General features: G+C 37.2%; 2 protein-coding genes across 4 annotated transcripts in view; one reads left to right on the top strand and one right to left on the bottom strand.

Annotated features, from left to right (window-relative positions):
- SLC10A7 (solute carrier family 10 member 7) overlaps positions 1-21458 on the bottom strand; it is a 252547-nt gene that overhangs the window by 137054 nt on the left and 94035 nt on the right. The gene's annotated exons all lie outside the window — the stretch shown is intronic.
- LOC110571190 (60S ribosomal protein L23a-like) lies at positions 2765-3235 on the top strand. Its single transcript, XM_044912606.1, has one exon. The coding sequence runs from the start codon at positions 2765-2767 to the stop codon at positions 3233-3235; it is 471 nt and encodes a 156-aa protein (XP_044768541.1).

Genomic DNA, 21458 nt, shown 5'->3' with positions numbered 1-21458 from the left:
AACTCAGCTTCACCCTTGAATGATAATTTGTGAATGATCTTCTCAGCTGGCAGCCATCTTCCTACAGCACTAGAAGATATTCCATTTTAATTTGGCCTCTATTTCTGACTTAGAGAAGTCAGCTGCCAGGGTAATTATTGTTTTGGGAAGTTGCCTTTTCTCTCTGGTTAGTTTGGAAATATTCTCTTCGAGCACAATGTGTAATGGTCAAGAGCACAGACCTGGGAAGTAGATTATCTGGATTCAAATCTCAGCCTGGCCACGTACTAGCTGTGTAATCTTGGGAAGATTTGGTAACTTCTTTGTGCCTTACTTCCTCTTTAAAAAAAAATGGGGATAATAGTCACTATCTATAAATCAGTGAGTGTGTGAATGTGTGCATATGTATGTGTGTACACGTTTGTGTGCATATATCTCACTTAGGAGATTACCTGGCACAAAGTAACCAGTATATAAGGGTTTGCCATTATTGTTAGTAGTGGTTGCAGCTGTAGTTGTTTTTGTTGTATCAAAGTTTTATTCTGATACACAGGGGTGGATTTATTCATACTTATCCTGCTTGGGAGTTGGTGAACTTCTTCAATCTAGGAATTCATGTTTTACTAATTCTCAGCTACTCTCTCTATTCTCTCTGAAACTCCTGTCTGGTACTAGTTTTTATATTAATTTCTATGCTCAGTTTCTGGCCCCATGAAAATGGTATAAATTTATACTCTCTAACCACCTCTTAGCACAGGGTTGGAGTGTGCACTTTTCACAGAGACTTATTTTCTTCCATTCAGATCTCAGGCTGAGACAACACTATCACTTATCATGGCCAACGAGAAGAGTTTTTCTAGTACTCTTTTCACTGAGGGGGGCACCTTTCCGATTCCCACATTTATTCAGCAGTCTCGGTTCTAGCTCACTGCTTGGAATATGCCCAAACTGCATTTCATAGAGCTGCATGGATACTTAGCACCTATGAAGGTATACAGCGTTCTTATGTGTACCACTCAGGCATTTGACAATTGTCTTTTTAACACAAATTCCTAGAAGTGCAACTGACCCAGCAAGAACAGGCTGAACAACATGGTAGTCATCGTTGTGGAATCTGGAGTTAGAAAGATACAAGTTCATATCACTTAATAGCTGTTATCATCAAACTCTTTTTAGTTATGGTTTCCTCACTTATAATACAAGAGTAATAAGTTACTAAAAATAAAAAATATAACACAGGCTAAGTATTTGGCACAGCACCAAGTCAATGGTAGCTTTGATAGATGCTATTATTGTTATTATTCTAAGCATTTCCAGTTTTGATCCACATAGTGAAAGTACCATCTAAAAGATCAAATCTTATTTATAGACCTACCAACAGTGTGTATTTCTAAGTCTTTCCATTCTCATCAATCAGTCAATCTTGTTAAACTTTGCTGATTTCATAAATGGAAAATATCTCAATTTTATTTGTACTGATATGATCAGCAGTGCAGTTGTACATCTCTTCCTAATTTTATTGCTCATCCATGTTTGTTCCTCTGTGAATGGCCAGCTTAAGATCTTTGCTCATTTCTCCACTGACATATGTATTTGCTTCATCTGTAAGAACTGTTTATTTATTAAAGATAAAAACATCCTCATCTATATTTTGCTTCTTTGTTAGAGTAAACTTCAGATATGAAAGCACTTCCTTTATAAAGGATGAATTCATTGTCAGAATAAACTGCAGATGTAGTCTTTACTGATTTGCTGCAGTAATTTTGGTTATTACTAGTCTTGTTTGCCAACTTCACATGAAAACAGCATAGGGATTATCTTTCTAGATCAGACCCCATCTTGCCCAAACATTGCAAAGTTCTGTTCCTAAAGGATGTCCCAGAGAACATGATAAAAAAAATAAGAGACCATGTGTAGCATAATAATACTTGCAATTATTTAGGATCTGTTCAGAGTTTATAGGCAGATTTACTACAATTTAGTTTCTCATTGGTTCTGAAATAAATTCACCAAAACCCCTTTAAAATTACTTTTCTGCCTGTGTTAAGTACCTCTCCTTGTCATTTTTCGGGAGTTTTAAGAATGCCCTTTCCTCTATTTCCGGATCCACCATCTTGGTGCATGTTCACCTTACATATGCCATTCATGATTTGATAGATTTCTACTTTACTGGCCAAAGAGTCCTCATCTTTCACTTTGTCCTCATATGTCAATTCCTTTTCTCTCCCTCCTACTCCTCTGATCATTTTATAATGAATTGGTAACCACAATAATGAAATTTACTGAGAAAACTAAATTTTGAGATGCTGCCATAACTAATGGAGTCAGAGAAATGATGAAAAGGGCTTTAATGAGGTTTGAAATATGGTTGGAATATTACAGATAGAAAATCAATTTGGAAAATGCTGTCAGCTTCATCCACAAGGGAAAAATTATTTAAACACACACATCTAAAGGACAGAAATAAGTTTGAAGGCAATGAAGAACTGACAATTGTTTTATAACAGAGAAAGCTCACTCTTTCTTTATCTACCTATATCTACCTATCTACCTACCTATCTCTCTATCTATCTATCATCTACCACTATTTTGCTATGATTAAAAGTCTAACTTGGTAAATATCTAAATACCTTGTCCAATTCTGCAAAAACTAGTAAATAATTAAGTATCTGACAATTGTAAGTAATTTACCCTTAACTCTAAATAATCTTGGTGGTAGAAGGAGAAGTTTTATGACTCCTTAGCAATACCACTTACAAAAGACTATGTATACCCTTTTACGAAGATGGCACCGAAGGCTAAGAAGGAAGCCTCTGCCCCTCCCAAAGCCGAAGCCAAAGCAAAGGCTTTGAAGGCCAAGAAAGTGGTGCTGAAAGGCGTCCACAGTCACAAAGAAAAGAAGATCTGCACGTCACCTACATTCCGACGACCCAAGACACTGCGTCTGCGGAGGCAGCCCAAATATCCTCAAAAGAGCGCCCCCAGGAGAAACAAGCTTGATCACTATGCCATCTTCAAGTTCCCCCTGACTACTGAGTCAGCCATGAAGAAAACAGAAGACAACAACACACTTGTGTTCATTGTGGATGTTAAGGCCAATAAGCACCAGATCAAACAGGCTGTGAAGAAGCTCTACGACATTGACATGGCCAAGGTCAACACCTTGATCAGGCCTGATGGAGAGAAGAAGGCATATGTTCGACTGGCTCCTGACTATGATGCTTTGGATGTTGCCAACAAAATTGGAATCATCTAAACTGAGTCCAGCTGGCTAAATCTAAATATAAATTTTTTCACAAAGAAAAAAAGACTATGGATAATTAGGGTCACCCCATACAATGGGTTTTATCTTCCTCAAGAAAAAAACTAAATTTTGTGGTCTCAGGACTGATGAATATTTTGGAAAAAAGCATATCTTTTCCATAAAGCCACTTAGGCTACATACTTCACATACTGTAAAACCTTATACATCAAAGAGAAATTACTGTTTAAACAGATTATCAGGTTACAGAACAATTAGAAGCCACAGTTCTCTTAAAATAACTCTAATGAGACCTGAAAAACTGCTTCAAGTCTGTGTTATTTAAACATTCGGCATATTCTTCTTAATCTTTGAAAATTAGATGAAAGCCATGGCCTTTCCAGAAAAATCCATATACAATTATAGAATACATTTTGAATATAAATTTTCAGAATTTATTAGGATCCCAAGCCTCCAGGCTCAGAAACTATTACTCCAGAGGAAATATTGTTTTTAAGGCTATCACTAAACACCTAATATATGAACTAATCTCCCTTCTCTACCTTAGGCACTCCATTTATTTATTTTGGAGCACAGAAGAGTTAACGTTTCACACATTCATCTATAAGCTCTTCATCCACGCTTTGCAGAGTAAAGCCATGACAACTCTTGGAACGCACTGCTGATGCAGCTCCTACTGGATCTCCACTCTGCTATGGAGAGGAGCAAGAGGAGCATCCTGACTGACTATACTGGAGATCTAATGATGTGCCAGAGCACCCTTAGCAATATGACACATTAGAAGACAACTACCACTGATCTGCTTGGTGCCTGGTTCCTAGGGTTCTTCTTCACAAGCTGACTATGCAACTCTGGTCTCTCACATATCAACCTGATTCACTTTGGTGATGGACCCTTTCCCGCCCCCTCGCTTTCCCTTTATCAACTACTGGATAGCCTAAAGTATATAGAAGTCAGACTACCACAGTGAGGCTGAAAGTATATCTGAAAAAAGAAGTCAACTTTCCAGCTCCCAGCCTCTTTCACAGTATATAATAATTTCACTATTAAAGGTGGGGGGAGGTGACTTCTGAGAGTAACAGATCCACATTTATTCAAATCCAAATACAGAATATTCTGAGTTCAAGCATAATTTTTTTTTAAGCAAACAGCTACTGGGCCTGATTCTATGGATTGCCTACCCAATAGCCATACCCATCTTATATGCTAGCAAAGCCCTGCTTTCTTTGAAGCAACAGTATGTCCAACCTAGGATATGACTCATGACTAGTCCACTAGTCATTTCCACCTAATATGAGCCTGAAATGCACCACAGATAGACAAGATATTGATTCCCCCTAACCCTTGGGGCAGATGGGCAGGGCTTGGAGCAGTAGGAGCTTTCTCTTCACTCCCATGATGTATAACAAATGTTACATTTCCTATGTGTGCCAAGAAAGGAAGAAGGTCAAGAAGCAAAGAAGAATTCTGTTCCCTTTGATAGACACTCAACCTGTCTCCTTTCCTTACAGCTAGCAATAACCTTCTGGTTGAGTTCTAGTCAATGAAGTATTAGAGAAAGTCTGCTGAAAGCCTCTTGTGAATGCTTGTTTTACTTATTTAAAGGACAAAGATGAGAGGAAAGCTTTCTAGCAATGCCTTTTCTCTTCCATCATACCTCGAACAAGGACACAATGCCTGAAGCTATAGCAGCCATCTTGCTACCAAGATGGCAACAAAGCATGAGGGTAAAAGACCAACAGCTAAGTAGAGCAGAACAAACAGATGGAAAGAGTTTGGAACGTGATTATGTTGTTGAACATCAGAACCAAGATCAGCAATTGTCTACTTCCCATCTTCTTATCAATGGGGATAAAAAAATGTCTATATTACTTACAGTTGACTGAGCATACTAGTGGATGGGAGATTTCAAGTCATTTTTTTTTTCCCTCTGAAGCATCCTCTATTTCTCACTTGGTAGGAATATCAGCCCTTCTGCTTCTCCCAGTTATCTACTGCCTTATCATCTATTAATGCCTTTGCCATTTTGAGGTCACCACTTTGAGTCTGACTAGGATGATGCCAGATTTAATGCTATTAATTTCTACTGGACTCTTTATAGCTCAGAACTTCAAGTCTCCTAGAAATTTTAGTACATTATGGCAATACTGTGTGTAATTCTGCAGCTATGTGGAAATTCTTAGAGCCACTACAGATTCTTAAATTCAGGATGCATTAGTTTGCTTAGGCTGCCATAACAAAATACCACAGACTGGGTGGCTTAAACAACAGAAACTTATTTTCTACATATTGGAGGCTGGAAGTCTGATCCCAGAGTGCCAACAGACTTTGTCTGCAGGGGCCTCTGTCCTCAGTTCACAAAGAGCAGCCTTTTCACTGTAACCTCATTAGTCTTTCCTCCAAGTAAGTGAGCAGCCCTTGGTGTCTCCTGCTCTTCTTATAAATACATCAGGCCTATTGGGTTAGGGCCCAACCCTTGGGGTCTCATTTAACCTTAATTTCCTTAAAGGCCCTAGTCCCAATATAGTCACATTGGAGCTTAGGACTTCAACACAGGAATTTTGGGAGGGACACAATACATTCCACTATGCAGGGCTTGGGTTAAAAAACAACAAATCCAAAAACTCTGAACCAACAACCTGGGAGCAAATATCTTTCCACACATTCTGAAAGATAATTTAACCATTTCTTTTCCAATATATGGGACACAGAGAAAGGAATTTTTAAATAGGTATGTATAGGCAAAAGCTCAGGAATATTTAGATACTCTCAACCTATCTATGAGCCAAAACATCAACCAGTACTTTTCAATAAATGAAAAGCACACTGCAAAAATACAACTTTGGAAATCTCTTTTTAAAAATACATGCAATAACACTTTTGTTCCCATATAGAAAAAAAAATGGTGTTTAAAAATGTACATTAACAAAAATGCCACATTTGTCAAGCTCAACGCACTACATGATGTATGATTCAATTTATGCAGTGTTCTGAAAAAGTCAAAATTATGGGGACAGAAAACAGATCAGTAGTTGCCAGGGGCTGGGAGGGTGGGTGGAGGCATTGCCTCCAAAGGGGCACAGGGAAACTTTAGGGGTGATAGAATGTTCTACATCTTGATTATGGTGGTACTTATATGACTACAAGCATTTGTCAAAACCCATAGAACTGCACACTAAAAATAATGAATTTTACTATCTGTAAAACATACCTTAATTTTTTAATGGGAGAAAATGGCCCATTTGTGGACCAATGTGAAACAAAGGGTTACTCTGTGCTCAGTTAATCCACACTGCGGTAGCCAATCAAGAACTCTAGAAATACAGCAGTCACCCACATTCTATGTAAATTTTTAAGCTATAAACATCTGTGGCAGAAAGAATCTTGTGTTGCAGGATACCATCATATGTGTTCAAGACTTTTATGATGGGACAAACTTAACGTCTGAATTATATATCAAATTATTAGATTTAATTTACCAGTAAGGGATCACAAAAAGTGAAATCCACTGCTGTGGAAATAAGCAATTAATCTTAATATTTCATAGCATAATTGTGCCTTCCAATGGGAAGAAGGGCAAAAATGATAAATTTGATAATGATAAATTACAGATGATAAGAGCTTAGTTAAATTTAAGAACATTTCATGTTTTACAAAGTATCTTATACACACTGCCTCATCTGATTCTCACAGTAATTCAGGAAAGCTTAATAGGTGCGGTATTATATTTTCCCCACTCGACAGGTGAGAAAATGAGGCCAGATGGGTTAGATGACTTGTCTGCAGTCCTGAGGTTAGTACATATAGAGTCAGAAAATGAACCAAGATATTCTGACTCCAAATCTAATACGTTTCTCCATAAATTAGCTGGCCAATTAAAAGGAACATATCTCAAAACTATTCCCCAAATCTCTAACTACAAAGTCAACTAAAACCTGAAAAAAGCTGTATCAACCCTCAAACACACTACAGCTTCTTAAATGGTCCTTTAAAATTAAAATGAGAATATAGCAGAGGCAAGCTACTGCTCCAGTGAAAAAGGAAGTAGACACACAGTGAGTTCCTATGATATGCCAGGCCCACTATTTCATATTTAATCTTATAACAATCTTTAGAAGTTGTATTATTATTATCCCCATTTCACATTTAAAGAAACCTGGGTCCAAAGATATTAATTTTGTTGCCAGAGTCACACAGCTCATAAGGGAGAGAAACAGGATCCGAATCCAAATCTGTTAGACGCTGAAGCCCTTTGTCTTAGGAGACAAAGGAAGATATTTTAAACCTACACATTGGTACAGACCAAGTCAAAATGTCAGTAGTTCCATAATTTTGAATCCCAAACAATCAATCAATCAATCAAGGCACGCCTTGTTCATATTTTCTTCACCTTTAAAATGTGGAGTAAGTGTTTGTTTTTTCCTCCTACACATATATAAAACCTCTTTGACTCTCCTGAAATGATCTGAGTTCACCAAAAACAGGTGCTTCAATACTAGTGCAACCTCTGGATACCAGTGTGGTGCCCTGTAGCAAGGTCAGCCAGCCCTTGAGATCAAAAAGCAAAATAAGCCAAAATGAGAGTAGAAATAATTCCAGGAATTCTGACATTTTCCTTAAAATGTAACTCTGCTTTAAAATTACACATTGAAGGGGCACCTGGGTGGCGTGGTTGGTTGAGCATCCAACTCTTGGTTTCGGCTCAGGTCCTGATCTCAGGGTTGTGAGACTGAGCCTTGCACGGCCTCCACACTCAGCGAGGAGTCTGCTTGGGATTCTCTCTCCTTCTTCCTCTGCCCCTCCCCTTTGTACTCTCTCTGTCTCTCAAAGGAATAAATAAATCTTTAAAAAAAAATAAAACTACACATTAAATGTTTAAAAATATCTCAGTTTTGCCTTTAAAAAAATCAAGAGTCTTGGAGTGCCTGGGTGGCTCAGTCAGTTAAGCATCTGCCTTAGGCTCAGGTCATGATCCTGCGGTCCTGGGATCAAGCCCTATGTCGGGTTCCTTGTTCAGCAAGGAGTCTGCTTCTCTCTCTACTCCTCCCTACTGCTTGTGCACTCTTGCGCACTCTCTCTCTCTCTCTCTCTCTCAAATAAATAAATAAAGGGGCGCCTGGGTGGCTCAGTTGGTTGGGCAACTGCCTTCGGCTCAGGTCATGATCCCGGAATCCCGGGATCGAGTCCCGCATCGGGCTCCCTGCTCGGCGGGGAGTCTGCTTCTCCCTCTGACCTTCCCCCCTCTCATGTGCTTGCTGTCTCTCATTCTCTCTCTCTCAAATAAATAAATAAAATCTTTTTTTTTTTTAAGATTTTATTTATTTATTTGACAGAGACAGAGACAGCGAGAGCAGGAACACAAGCAGGGGGAGTGGGAGAGGGAGAAGCAGGCTTCCCGCCGAGCCGGGAGCCCGATGCGGGACTCGATCCCGGGACTCTGGGATCATGACCTGAGCCGAAGGCAGTCGCTTAACCAACTGAGCCACCCAGGCGCCCAATAAATAAAATCTTTAAAGAAATAAAAAAATAAATAAAATCTTAAAAAAAAATAAAAAAATCAAGATTCTTAATTATTAAGATTATAGAAGGAATGGCTTATTTTTTTAAATCTTTTTATCCAGCACAGAATAATGCCCATGCAGGCATTTGAGAAATATTTCACGGTGAGGTTCATCATAATGATGATTATTAGATAGCTACTTTTACATTGATTTGTCTTTAGTGGCTTTCATGATAACAAAAGTGAGGGAAAAACTAATTTCGAGTTTTTATTGTTTTACAATGTCACGTAAACCTGGGAGTTATCTGTTCCTAGGTGTATTTTTTCTCCCATATAGAGATGTAAGTCATTCACTTGCTGGAATAAAACTTACAAAACGAAGTTCATTTTGCTTGCCAAGTGCAGATGAAAGGAAGAGGGGAAAGAAACAGTTTAAATGTAAAAGGCACCTTTTCCCTAATTCCTGAACTAGTTCACACAATAAAATGAATAATTTAACTACCTGAAACTTCATATGTGCAGAACGCTGCATGCAGACCAGTGCCATTTTCACTTCAAATTTGTACAGTCTTTAGTCAGTACCCTTCATCTGCATTTCTAACACCTGCTTCAGTCAGCTGTAAAGTAGGCTGTTCGCTCTATGGTCGCCTTTTATCTTTACTCTGTCCATCCAATACACAAAAAAATTACATTATAGAATATAATTACTTGTCCTAAAAGAGAGAGTAATTCACATGATCTTCTGAAAGGTATTTTCCTTTATTTTATCAAAAGGTAATTTTAAAACAAATTACAATTAATGTTGTCACTCTTTATCACGTATGTCTCTTTCAAACACTGATATTAACTTTGTACAGCGAAAATAACAGCATCTACACTCCTCTGTTTTAGGAGCAAAGGAAAGTAAAAAATTAAAGGCAATGACTAGTACCATTCGTAAAGTACACAAATCTCTCTTCTAAGTTTGTTATTATTGTGCTGTTATTAAAATGATGCTCTTCTAGCTTTGCCTGCCTAACACGACCTATGTTCAAGTTTTATGTATATCAACATAAACATTAGCTAAGTTTTGACTGTAAGCCAATCTACCCTCAATGACTCATATTATTTGTCCTATGTCCTATTTGTCCTACGTAACAACTTTTTAAAGAGGACTTAAGCCAAACACTTAAAGGCTGAGATTCTTTGATTTAAGAGATTATCTCAGGAAATGAGGAAAAATGGAGAATAGTTGGAAAAAGAACTGTACTAAATGGGACAATTTCTGGTTTACCATCATTCTGTTTATTTCCATCATAGCACTTAATTAGAATGTAATTATTTTATATATTGTCCATTTCGCTATTTGAATGTCAACTCCATCTGGGCAAGGATGGTGCCTGGCTTGCTCACCACTCTTTCTAATGTCTAGCTTAGTTCCAGCCACACAGTAAACACTCAGGAAATATATTTTAAACAAATGAATTTTTAGATCTTCTACCAGATTGAACTGGGATTCTGAAAGACTATTTAAATTTCTATTTTCTTAAAAAATATATATGCTCTACATATATATAAGAAAAAATCCCTCAAGTTTGGATCATAATTGGAGAATATTTTCTATTTACACTGATCTTCTCAGCCAAAGAAGATCCCCTAAGATAACTTTAAGACAATTTAATTCCCATGTCTTTTAAATATGAGTCATTCAAGCATACATTATTATTTATTTTCTACCTTGTTTTAAAAAAGTAAATTTCACAAAGTTTAATCATTTCTGATGCCTTATAACCAAAGTTATATATTAAAACTCCTTATATTTCACCATATAATATAGTGGTTTCTTGATGTTAGTAAAGTAGGTAAAGCTATGTATCCCTAAACATGGGAATATATCAATAGATTCTCATTTTTAATGATTTTGTTGTCTCTTTTCTTGCTTTCAATTTTCAGTACCTACCTACCTCTCTTCACTACACGTTTCTCTCCTAATAAGTTACAATTTATTACTCAGGATTTTCTAAAGTCTATAAATTTCGATTAGAGATTAAGGGTTAAACCCAGTAGAGTTAAACAGCAATCCTTACACAAACATGGAGAGAAAATTCAGTATGTGATGCAATGGAATTCTTCATGGCCCAGGGAGCAAGTGGGCCATACTTCTAGAACTGCAGGAAGGAAAATTCAGAGAGATATGGAGGAAGAAAAGGATGGCGAGGTCAGATACCAAGGTCCTTGCTTGTAAGAGATGGTGAAATAGAAATATCCAGAACCCAGAACCCAGGAGCTAATCAACAGCTTGCTCAGGATTTGCTCTGTGGAAGGTACAAACTCCTGGGAAGTCCCAACATGACTAGGAAATAATAGGGCAGCAGTGCTAAAAGGAGGTGTCTATTGGTAAGTGAACAGGAACTCCAGCTCCTGCACAAGGAATCTAGACACGCCCATGAGCCCCAGCAGGGAGACACCAAGGTGCCATTTGAAATACATGGCAACCTAGAACTAATCATAAGGCTTTTTACAATCCTTCTAGCCTATTTCAAAATTCCGCCAGAGGGTGACATCAAGTTCATCAGTGCTCAGGACTCACTGAGAAAATGCCTATGAACTGAGAAACTGCAGAGACATTGGCCATGACTTTCTATAGGAATCTATGTACTACTCATGAATAAAATACCCAACAGTGGAGGCCACACAAAGACAGAAGCAAAAGTGAGATATGGGAGCAGATTCCTCCATAAAGCCTTAATTTAACAGTCTCTAAATCATTCCTAATGAAAACACTAAACAGTGAACTGTTGAGGAAACAACAGAAATTAAGCAATTTCTAGAGAAGGATTAATTTAACAATTCAAAGGAGACTTAAACTTCTGGACTCTTCAAGGAAACAAAAAGCTAACCTTTACGAATAAACAGACCCTCTTAAGAGGATAAAAAGAGTGCGAGTCAGGATGGAGTACTGAAAAGTTCAATTTATAGACTATTTTGAAAGAAAAACTTTTACTGCTTTCTGTAACTCGAGTTATCCTATGTTTTAAAATGGAACTCCTTCAGCAAATGATATAATGGAAAGGAGAGCATATGAGAAATAACAGGAACTGGATTCTAGCTGTGGTTCTTCTTATTACTAGCTAAATAAGCCTGGACAAACCAATTGATCTTTTTGACTCTGTATTTCATTATTTATTAAGTGATAGAAATAATGACAGCTAATATTTATTATTTACTAATGTGCCAGATACTCAACCAAACATTTAACACAGACTATTTCATCTACCCTGCCCAACACTACACAAGGTTGGCATAGTTGCTGTCCCTAGGAATGGGAGGCACAGTGAGGGACTACAAACCCAGGCAGTCGGACTCCAGAATCAGTCCCATTTGAAACCCAAGTCTCACAATACTGTGCCCACCTCCCAGGAGAGGTGTGGGGCTTGCCTGAGAAAAGAGATGTGAAAGAGCTTTGAAACCTAGAAGATGCTATACATATATAAGCAATCCAGGGAACAACCTATGAAAGTGCCCTGAGATTTTAATGAGCTTGGCTCAGCAGCTACCACCCTGGTTGGAATCACTATGATCTCCTGGCTGAATTACTGCAATCATTTCCTAAACTGGTCTCCTTGCTCCTACCTTTAATTCTGCTGTCCATTCTCCACAGGGTGGTCATTAAGTGAGATCATGTTCCTGCTTTGCTTAGAACTCTGAAATGTCTTCCCATCTGCTATGAACTGAATTGTGTGCCCCTGGCCAAATTTCCATGTTGAAACCCTAACCCCCATTGTGACCGTATTTGGAGATAGGGCCTCTAGGAGGTAATTGTGGCTAAATGAGATCAAAAGGGTGGTGTGGGGCCCTGATCCAAAGGAGGTTAGTGCCTTACTAGAAGAGAAGGACTCCATCCATATCTCTCTCTACACATCCTCCCCCTCCCCCATGTCAGGCGTGGTAAACAAGCCACTGTCCACATGCCAGGAAGAGATCCCTCAGCAGGAACTGAGTTGGCTAATATCTTAACTTGGACTTCCCAGCCTCCAGGAAACTGAGAGAAATACATTTCTATTGTTTAAGCCACCTAGTCCGTGGCATTTTGTTATGGCAGCTCAAGCACTCACTATCTCACTCAGATTTAAAACCAAAGACCTTTCAATGGCCCACAAGGCCCTACCTGTATAATGTGGCCCCTTGTTACATACCTGAATTTATCTCTATTGCCCACCTTGTTGTGGCCTTTCTCCTATCTGAGTACTTTGCACTGTGGTGTCTCTCTATACGGAACATTATTTCCCCAGTTATCCTCATGGCTTGCTCCCCTACCTCCTTCGAGTCTCTGCTCAAACATTCTAAGAAAGACTGTCACTTATCACCTTAAAAAAAGAAAACTGCAACCCTCTAGCTTCCTCCTTACCTTCCTCCCTTTCCTGCTTCATTTTTCCTCCATATATATGTATGTATATACATATACATATAGATACACACACACACACACACACAGAGGGAGAGATATTTATTTATTTATTTATGGGGGAGAGGGAGGGAGGGAAAGGGGCGAGACATATATATGGCATTAAATACATATTTGATACATATTATATACATTTCAGTTGCAAATCTATATATTTTATAGTTGTTATATCCCCTCAATTAGAATATAAGCTCCGTGAGTTTTTGTCTGTTTTGTACATTTTTGTAGCCTCAGTACAGGGTCAATGAAGTATTTGTTGAATGAATGAACTAGAGAAACGGCAGGTATGCCCAAATGGCAGCTGCCTTGTGGGTAAAGAAGAAGTGGCACGGCAGGAGGCTGGAGAGAAGGCACGGATTAGATCATGCAGGACCTTATAAGCCATATAAGGGATTTTGGTATTTATTTATCCCAAGAAAAATTGAAGGATTTTAAGCAGGAAAAATGGCATGATCAATTTACATCCTTCAAGATCATTCTCAATGCTAAATGGAGAATGGAATGGAATGGGCCAAAAAAGAAGAAATCCAGAGCAACTGCCATTGTCATGATTAATGCACTTTTTGGTGTTTCTCTATGCAAGGATGTATATACACCATTAATACATACTGATGTAAAAATAAGTCTTTGTTCACCTTATCACAATTGTGTTTGCACAGTTCCCAATACTATCTCTCAAAATTTAAATGTTTCTTTCCCAAATCTTTTTTTCTTCCGAGTAATCCCTGAAAGGAAAATGTACTGACATAACGACTTTTAGCAAATTCTTATTACTAAGACCCCAATTCATAATGTAATCAGTACTCTGAGCTTGTACAAAACATATCCCTGAACAAGATTCATAAAGGTCACGAGTAGCCTAATTTTCTGAGATTCTCTTAGCTATAAATTTGGCTAAGAGCTTGGATAGTATGGGAAAGAAGATAAGTGAGAAAAACACTGGTGATTTAACCTCTAGTGTTCCCTTAAGGACAAACATTTGTCACCTTGACAGCAAGGTGAAAGGTTTGCAGCGAGTGTGCTTATAACAGGACTCTCTCCTTTCTCTCCTCCCTGGGGACCTGTGATTTCTGAACAGGCATTATCTGAACAGATGATGATGATGACACTGAGCCACAGGAAGGGCTGGGGAGGAAAAGAGGCTGAGAACCACATAACTCAGAGCCTCAAACTGAACCACTGCCCCAGGGACCATCACAAAGATTTACTATTTGCTGCTCTTCTTCGTAAGGTTCCACTTGAGGCTGGAGTAATCAACCGTATAAATTATCAGAAAACATTCAAACAGTGTCCAATGTTAACAGCGTGGGTCCCACTGCAATAATTATGAGTGTGCTCTAAAGCTGAAGTAGGTCCTAGCCTACTACATCTCTACTTTCTATACAAACTTCTAACATTTAGGGTTTACAATTCTAATGTGAATGTTTGCTGCAGGCTTAAATCAGGTGCTAAAATGGACCTGATTTTTACTCTTGATGAATACACATAATCCAAATTAGCATTAATGTGATGACACCCAGGCATCAAAAAGAGTAAGATCTTTGTTTTAGCCTATAAGCTAAATTGCTTACACTATTGTCAAAGTGAAATAGGAGGAGATCTTTTGAAAGCTAAAAACTTTTTTTTCCTTAAAGATTTTATTTCTTTATTTGACAGAAAGAGAGAGAGAGAGCACAAGCAGGGGGAGCGGTAGGCAGAGGGAGAAGGAGAAGCAGGCTCCCCACGGAGCAGGGAGCCTGATGCGGGACTCGATCCCAGGACCCTGAGATCATGACCTGAGCCGAAGGCAGATGCTTAACTGACTGAGCCACCCAGGTGACCCTGAAAGCTAAGAACTTTTAAAAAAATAATTAAAGTTATTAACTTAAGAGCATTTTGAGTTCTAATTTAATTTCAGGACTCAGGGGCATTTATTTCTGTTCTCCTTTGATGGGTGGAATTTTGTCTATAATATTATTTTACACTTTTACTTTGAAAAATATCTTCAGCTGAAATTACTATAAAATCAAAATTGAAGCTATCATCCATTCTAATGAATATTCATTCATCACCTAATCATCATTGACTCTAAGTACTATCAGAAAGACCAAAATTATTTTTAAGGAGAAAATAAACATTTTAACAGAATGAACTCAAACAAACATAATTAATAGAAAGTAAGGTTCCCTAGTATGCCCCCAAAGTGAATGGGAATGGAGCGGACTAGCAGTAGAGAGTTGGAGGGTTGGACACAGAAAGGACGAGATCAGAAGTTCAAAAAAAAAAAAAAAAAGAAGAAGAAGAAGAAGAAGAGGGAAGGAAATTAATAGTCAACCTAAAAGGATCTATATTGGTTTAAGATACCAAACATGTCCATTCCTGGGTATCTGCCACTGGATGTCCCTGAACCACCATGTAACTAATACCTATCGAATCAAAATTAATCATCTCACTCAAAATTATTCTTTTGCTTAAACCCCCTGGTTTTGTTCATGACACCACAGTTATTAATCCTAAGACCTTTGGGTCTCCAGTCTGTTTATGTTCCTTGCATTTCCTGGCTTTTCTACATAAAGATATCCCAGACTCTTTCATGAAAAACTTGGCTAGTAAAAGTCTCTAAGTAGGAAAACAACATTATAGTTATATTTTAAAAACAAGAACGCTTATCTATTAGATTCCTGTGAAAATGAAAAGATGGCTAGGGTTTGCTTCAAAATAATACCAAAGTGGATGGAGTATAGAGGAAACAAGACTGGAGTGAGTTAATTGTTAAAGCTGAGAGATGGGTACACAAGGTTCACTAATATTACTTGATCTGCTTTCTAGAAATTTCAAAATCTCTAATAGAAAAAAATGTTGTTGCCTCTATGGAACCAGAGGTTTAGGAAAATACTGTATCTAGGGAGTAGGTAAAAAGTACAGGGCCATAGCGATGGAGAGGCTCTTGGCATCATTTCTTTTTTTTAAAAAGATTTTATTTATTTATTGAGAGAGAGAGAGAATACACACATACAAACCAGGGGAGGGGCAGAAGTAGAGGGAGAGAGAACTTGAAGCAGACTCTGCACTAAGCACGGAGCCCAACCTGGGGCTCGATCCCAGGACCATGAGGATCATGACTTGAGCCAAAACCAAGAGTCTGAAGCTCAACCAAATGAGCCACCCAGGCACCCCTCTTGGCATCATTTCTAAAATAAGCTGACTCATATTAGCAGCAACCACTTATGAAGTCTTGTTAATGTGCCAGACACTCTGCTAAGCATCTCTGAGACTCAAACTTATTGAATCTCTTTAACAGCACTGGTAGGCAGGTATCCCTGGTTCAGAGCTTGGTAGTGAGACTCCTTCTGTACAGGGCCTCCCATACAGTAGGCACAAGGTTAATATTAGCTTTCTAAATAACTGAATAAATGACTAAGAAAGCTTTTCCTTTTTCTTTTGTGCTTGTGGTTCTTTCTTTGTAAAAAAAAAAAATTGAAAGGCGGTAGCCAGGGCATTCATCATTGTTTGTCTAGGCTCAGAATAGCCTACTTCCCAGTTTTTCATGCACAATCTCACCAACAAACTCATTATTGTCAGCACACTTCTCCTAAGACACCACTTCTGGCATGATACACTCCTTGAAAACTCCTCAATAATGCCTCATATGGTACCAAGCTCAAGTTTAGCCTCCCATTCAAGGTTCTTCATAATACAGTCTCACATAATTTCCACCAGTCAACAAGAATTGGCTTACTCCAGGAAACATCCCTCCTTTCATTTTCTCTTGACTGTGGCTGCCCATCCATCCATTTACTCATTATATATTGACTACCATGTGCCAGGCACTATATTGCCATGATACCTATACAGAGAGAGGTAATGATGAGTATAACAAGAACGGTCCCTGCCTTTGTTGGACTATATCCACTCTCAGGTTGATCCACGACACTTGGGCTGTTCCTGATTTTCCAGATCTTACATTTAACATCCTCCAAGAATCCTTTCCTGGTCATTTTACCTTGTTTTGCTCTCCTTTTCTTAATTGATGATACCACACATTTAAGCACTTGATTATATTTTTTCTTGTTTTTCTCCAAGTGTTTAACTTAGGCATAGCTCATTTCCTCAATTATACTAAGTCTCTTACAAAGAAATTGTGTCTTATAATCTTCATCACCCACTGAATGTGGGTCAACTGAATTCAATGATACATATACACCATGTCTTTAATAAATAGCTTTTGGTACTGAAAAGAGTTTGGAACATTAAGTCAAACTAACAATAGGCCAAGGCCAAATTTATCTTCAAAAATAGAGATACAAAAAATCTCTAGGGCAAAAAGATGTATATGAAAGGTATAGTTATGCAAATGGAAACAAAAGGAACGAAAAGTAAAATTTCTGCTGTATGGTTTAAGTGTCTCCCAATCATGTATAATATAGTTGGCCCTTGAACAACGTGAGGGCTAAAGGCACCAACCCCCCTTGCAGGTGCAAATCCGAGTTATAACTTTTGACTCCCCAAAAACTTTACTAAGAGTCTACTATTACTAATAGTCTACTATTGCTAATATATATTATATATAAATAAAAATATACTAATAGTCTACTATTGACCAGAAGTCTTACTGATAACATACACAGTCAATTAACACATATTTTGTTATATTATATATGTTATATGTATTATAACATCTTTTTCTTTAATTTTTTTAATTTAAACATCAGTCTTTTTCTTTAATTCTTTTATTTTGTAGCACATAATTGAGACCATACCATAGGCCAAGTTTAATAGGGCTCTGCTAAGATGTCAATAATATTGATAAAAGTAAATGAAGTCTTTACTTATTTAACTTTTTTAAAAGAAAAATTATTTTTCAACAGAAGATTAATATTCTATATAGAGAGACTACACACACACACATCTTTTACATTTATCTAAAAAGAACATTACTATAATTTAATCATGTATAAAAGTACAACTAAAACATCTAATAAATTAATTGGCAGGCTTTTCATGTCAAATACACCTTCCTTGCAGAAATTCAGCTATCACAAATAGCAGACCAGGCCTCCTTCTATGTATTACTTGTCCATTTTTGGACTATGCCAGATTCCGTCTATAAGACATTAACATTATAACTCATGAAAGACTAACCCTGCTAGATAGATTTTTGAATAAAGAATCAGTAATAGTAAGATCCCCTTAGCCCCAGTCTGCAATAAACATCAGTATTTCCCCAAATTCTATCTATTCTGCAAAGCTTCTTCTCACCCATCCCTTGTGGGAGGTATTCCCTATTGCCCATACCTTAGCTGTGCAGTGAGAGCTCTGAGAGGAGGAGCTGTGCCTGGACACCTCTGCACTCCTCCCAGCAGCTACACTGAACCCACTATCTTTAAAGTACTCAGTGGAAAGTGACCTTTCCTAATATAAGAACAAATGTGTATAAGAATATGGATGAATAAATATATATTTGAGTATATATAAAAACATTCCAAGGAGTTCTTTCATGAGTCCACCAAACACATAAAAAGTCCACAAGTAGATATTATATATATAGAACATATAATAAATAAATAAATAAATAAATGTATATTTAATGTTACCTTAAAGACATATTTTTCCAAACTACATATTTTTTTTTCTAAAATTCTAAGTTCTTAACAAGTGAGCTATATTATCCAAATATTCCCCAAAGTGGCTTTTCTTTGAAACTGAATTCTCAGGCCTCGTTAAGTCATTTTGCCTTTATTCTTTTGTTTTCATCTTCCTCCAATTCTGGAAGAGATATCTATTTCTTCTGAGCCCCTACAGAATATAACTTGGACCAACTTAACTCAGAATATGAATTAGACAAATGACTATTTGGTTAACAGATGGCATAGTTAAAATTGTCAAATAACTTTTTGATACATCTCTATCATGTATCAAATGCTCTAACTGGTCTAATCACATTATAGGATTTCCTTAAATGGTGACAGTCTTTGCCTAACTAACAGCATAAAACCTACATCAAAATTATAATTCAAAACACCAAATAGAGGTGGTAAAAATATCAATGAAGAAGAAAACCAACAAAGGTTGATAATTTCCACAGTGAAGAGTTTAGGCTTGGGACTAGTCAAAACTTTAAAGGAATAAATGGGGCAAAATAAGAAGAATGTAGTATAACTATCATCAGGTTAAATTTATTCAAGGATAAATGAACACAATAAAACCCACCCTTTTGGGTTTCATGTTTAAATGTCCACACTTTCATAAAATAATGACGATAAGAAGTGGTAGTTCTTATTTAGCAAAATGAAAAACTAAAAACATTAGGCACTTCCCAAAATTTCTTTTGAAATTTTACTGTTCAGTGAAATTCAAATGTTAGAAAATCACTGACCTAGTTAAACTACCATGCAAGAAAGACCAGTCTTACTGAAAATAATCTTTCAAATGTGAAAGCAGATAAAAAATTATAATAGTCCCATGAGAACAGTTGTTAAATGCAGAGGAAGGCACACAAGTTAATAATAAAATCATATCCAGACTCTGAAAACGAACTTTCAGGCACTTCTAGTGTAACAGTATACTATTTTCTGAAGGACAGCTCTTACACATAGAAGGTTGCATTTATTTTCCTGGCAATGTCAGCATTTCTGAAGGAGTATTATTAATTTATTAAAATAGTCCAGTGTTGGAAAAAGCAAGAAATTTACAATTATAGGAAGTCAAAATTATGAAAATTATAACCATTAAAAAGTGTTTTCACTGTGCACTAGTTTTTTCTAATACATCAAAGTAAATAACCCTCTCAGTAACTAGAAAGGAACTGCAAATGAAATTCATAAGAACTTTGTCGTAAGTAAAGTAAAATGCATTAAGTGCCAGATACTTAAACAACCAGTACTTTAACAACAAAATCCCTGTCCAACTGAACATGTGTATATGACTGACTTCAAACTCACTGGAAAAGATTGGAATAGTAAGTTGGGCTATTACTTGAAATATACATATCACGGTGAAGACATGAACATATTAGACCCCAAATTATATTAAAATAGATAGCTGCAAAATAGTATGCCAATTAAACATCTCTCTCCAGTGCTGTTCAACAGAACTTTCTCCAATGAAAAAAATGTTCAACATTCTGTATTGTCCGATACAGCAACCAGCAGTCACATGTGCTGCTGCTGAATATGTGAAATGTGAGTATTGTGACTGAGGAACTGAATGTTTAATTTTATTTAATTTTAATTAATTAAATTTTAAATGGCCCATGTGGCTTGTGGCTACTGTGTTGGTCAGTTCAGCTATATAGATAATACAAAATGGAAAGATTAACGTATCTTCCCTATCTCTGAACTTGGCGATAAAGGAAATGCCTTTGTAATGAAGACAAGTAAAATCACTTTAAAACATTAGAATGGTTTCAATGTCAGCAAGACCTCACCTTAAGGTATGGTGGAGCAATAAAAGGGCAAACCAGTCAGCAATGAAACCAGTGAGAAAATACCTAAAAGCAACTATTAAGAACACATATCTAAACACCATCTAGGAAAGAAGATCCCTGGTCCAAATGGTGAACCTGCCTGTTTCCAAGGGCAACGTACCCTTGTCGTGGAGCCAGACACATTTACTTACAATCGCCTGATAGAATCAAACTGCGGAATTACTTCCCTACCTCTCCTCTAATTCCATTCCTACCAAATGAACTCCTTATTAAAGTATCTCCTCATGTGGATTTAATCATGAGGATAGAAGGCATCAACCCAACTGTCTAAGAGTTTCTCATAATTATTTTTCCCACACCTAACTGATTGCTCTATATGTTATTATCTGTAATATGATCAATGTGAGTCCATCCCTGTGAGATGGAGACACAGAATCAGTTTCTGAAACAGGACCACGGTAAATTTACAAAGTATATGCCACCTACATCCCTGGCCATGAGAAACTCAATATCTTAAAAATGGATGATTCAAATAGTCAAAGAAAAAAAAAAACAGTAATATTACTGATTTTGCTTAGGGGTGACATCATGCCAAGAAAAGACTGAAGCCAAGAAAAGAAATCTCAGATCTTGGGGGTACCAAGAGTGATTTCCAGCAGAGAAAGAAAAACTTCCTTAAGAACTATGTGGCACCCAACTTCTTCTTTAAGGAGAAAAACTTCCCCTTCTAATTTGTTTGTATTCTTAAAAACACATATCAAAATATATATTTTAGATGACTCACTACTTACAGTTCCCATATAGACATGAAGGCCAGCATCATCTAGAAAAACTAACAGAGATGCACAAGGCTATTTGAGAGTTTCAT

The sequence above is a fragment of the Neomonachus schauinslandi genome, chromosome 2 (genome assembly GCF_002201575.2).
Source record: "Neomonachus schauinslandi chromosome 2, ASM220157v2, whole genome shotgun sequence".
Lineage (NCBI taxonomy): Eukaryota > Metazoa > Chordata > Mammalia > Carnivora > Phocidae > Neomonachus > Neomonachus schauinslandi.
The sequence above is the reverse complement of the archived record's forward strand: the minus strand, read 5'-3'. Positions and strand labels throughout refer to the sequence as shown.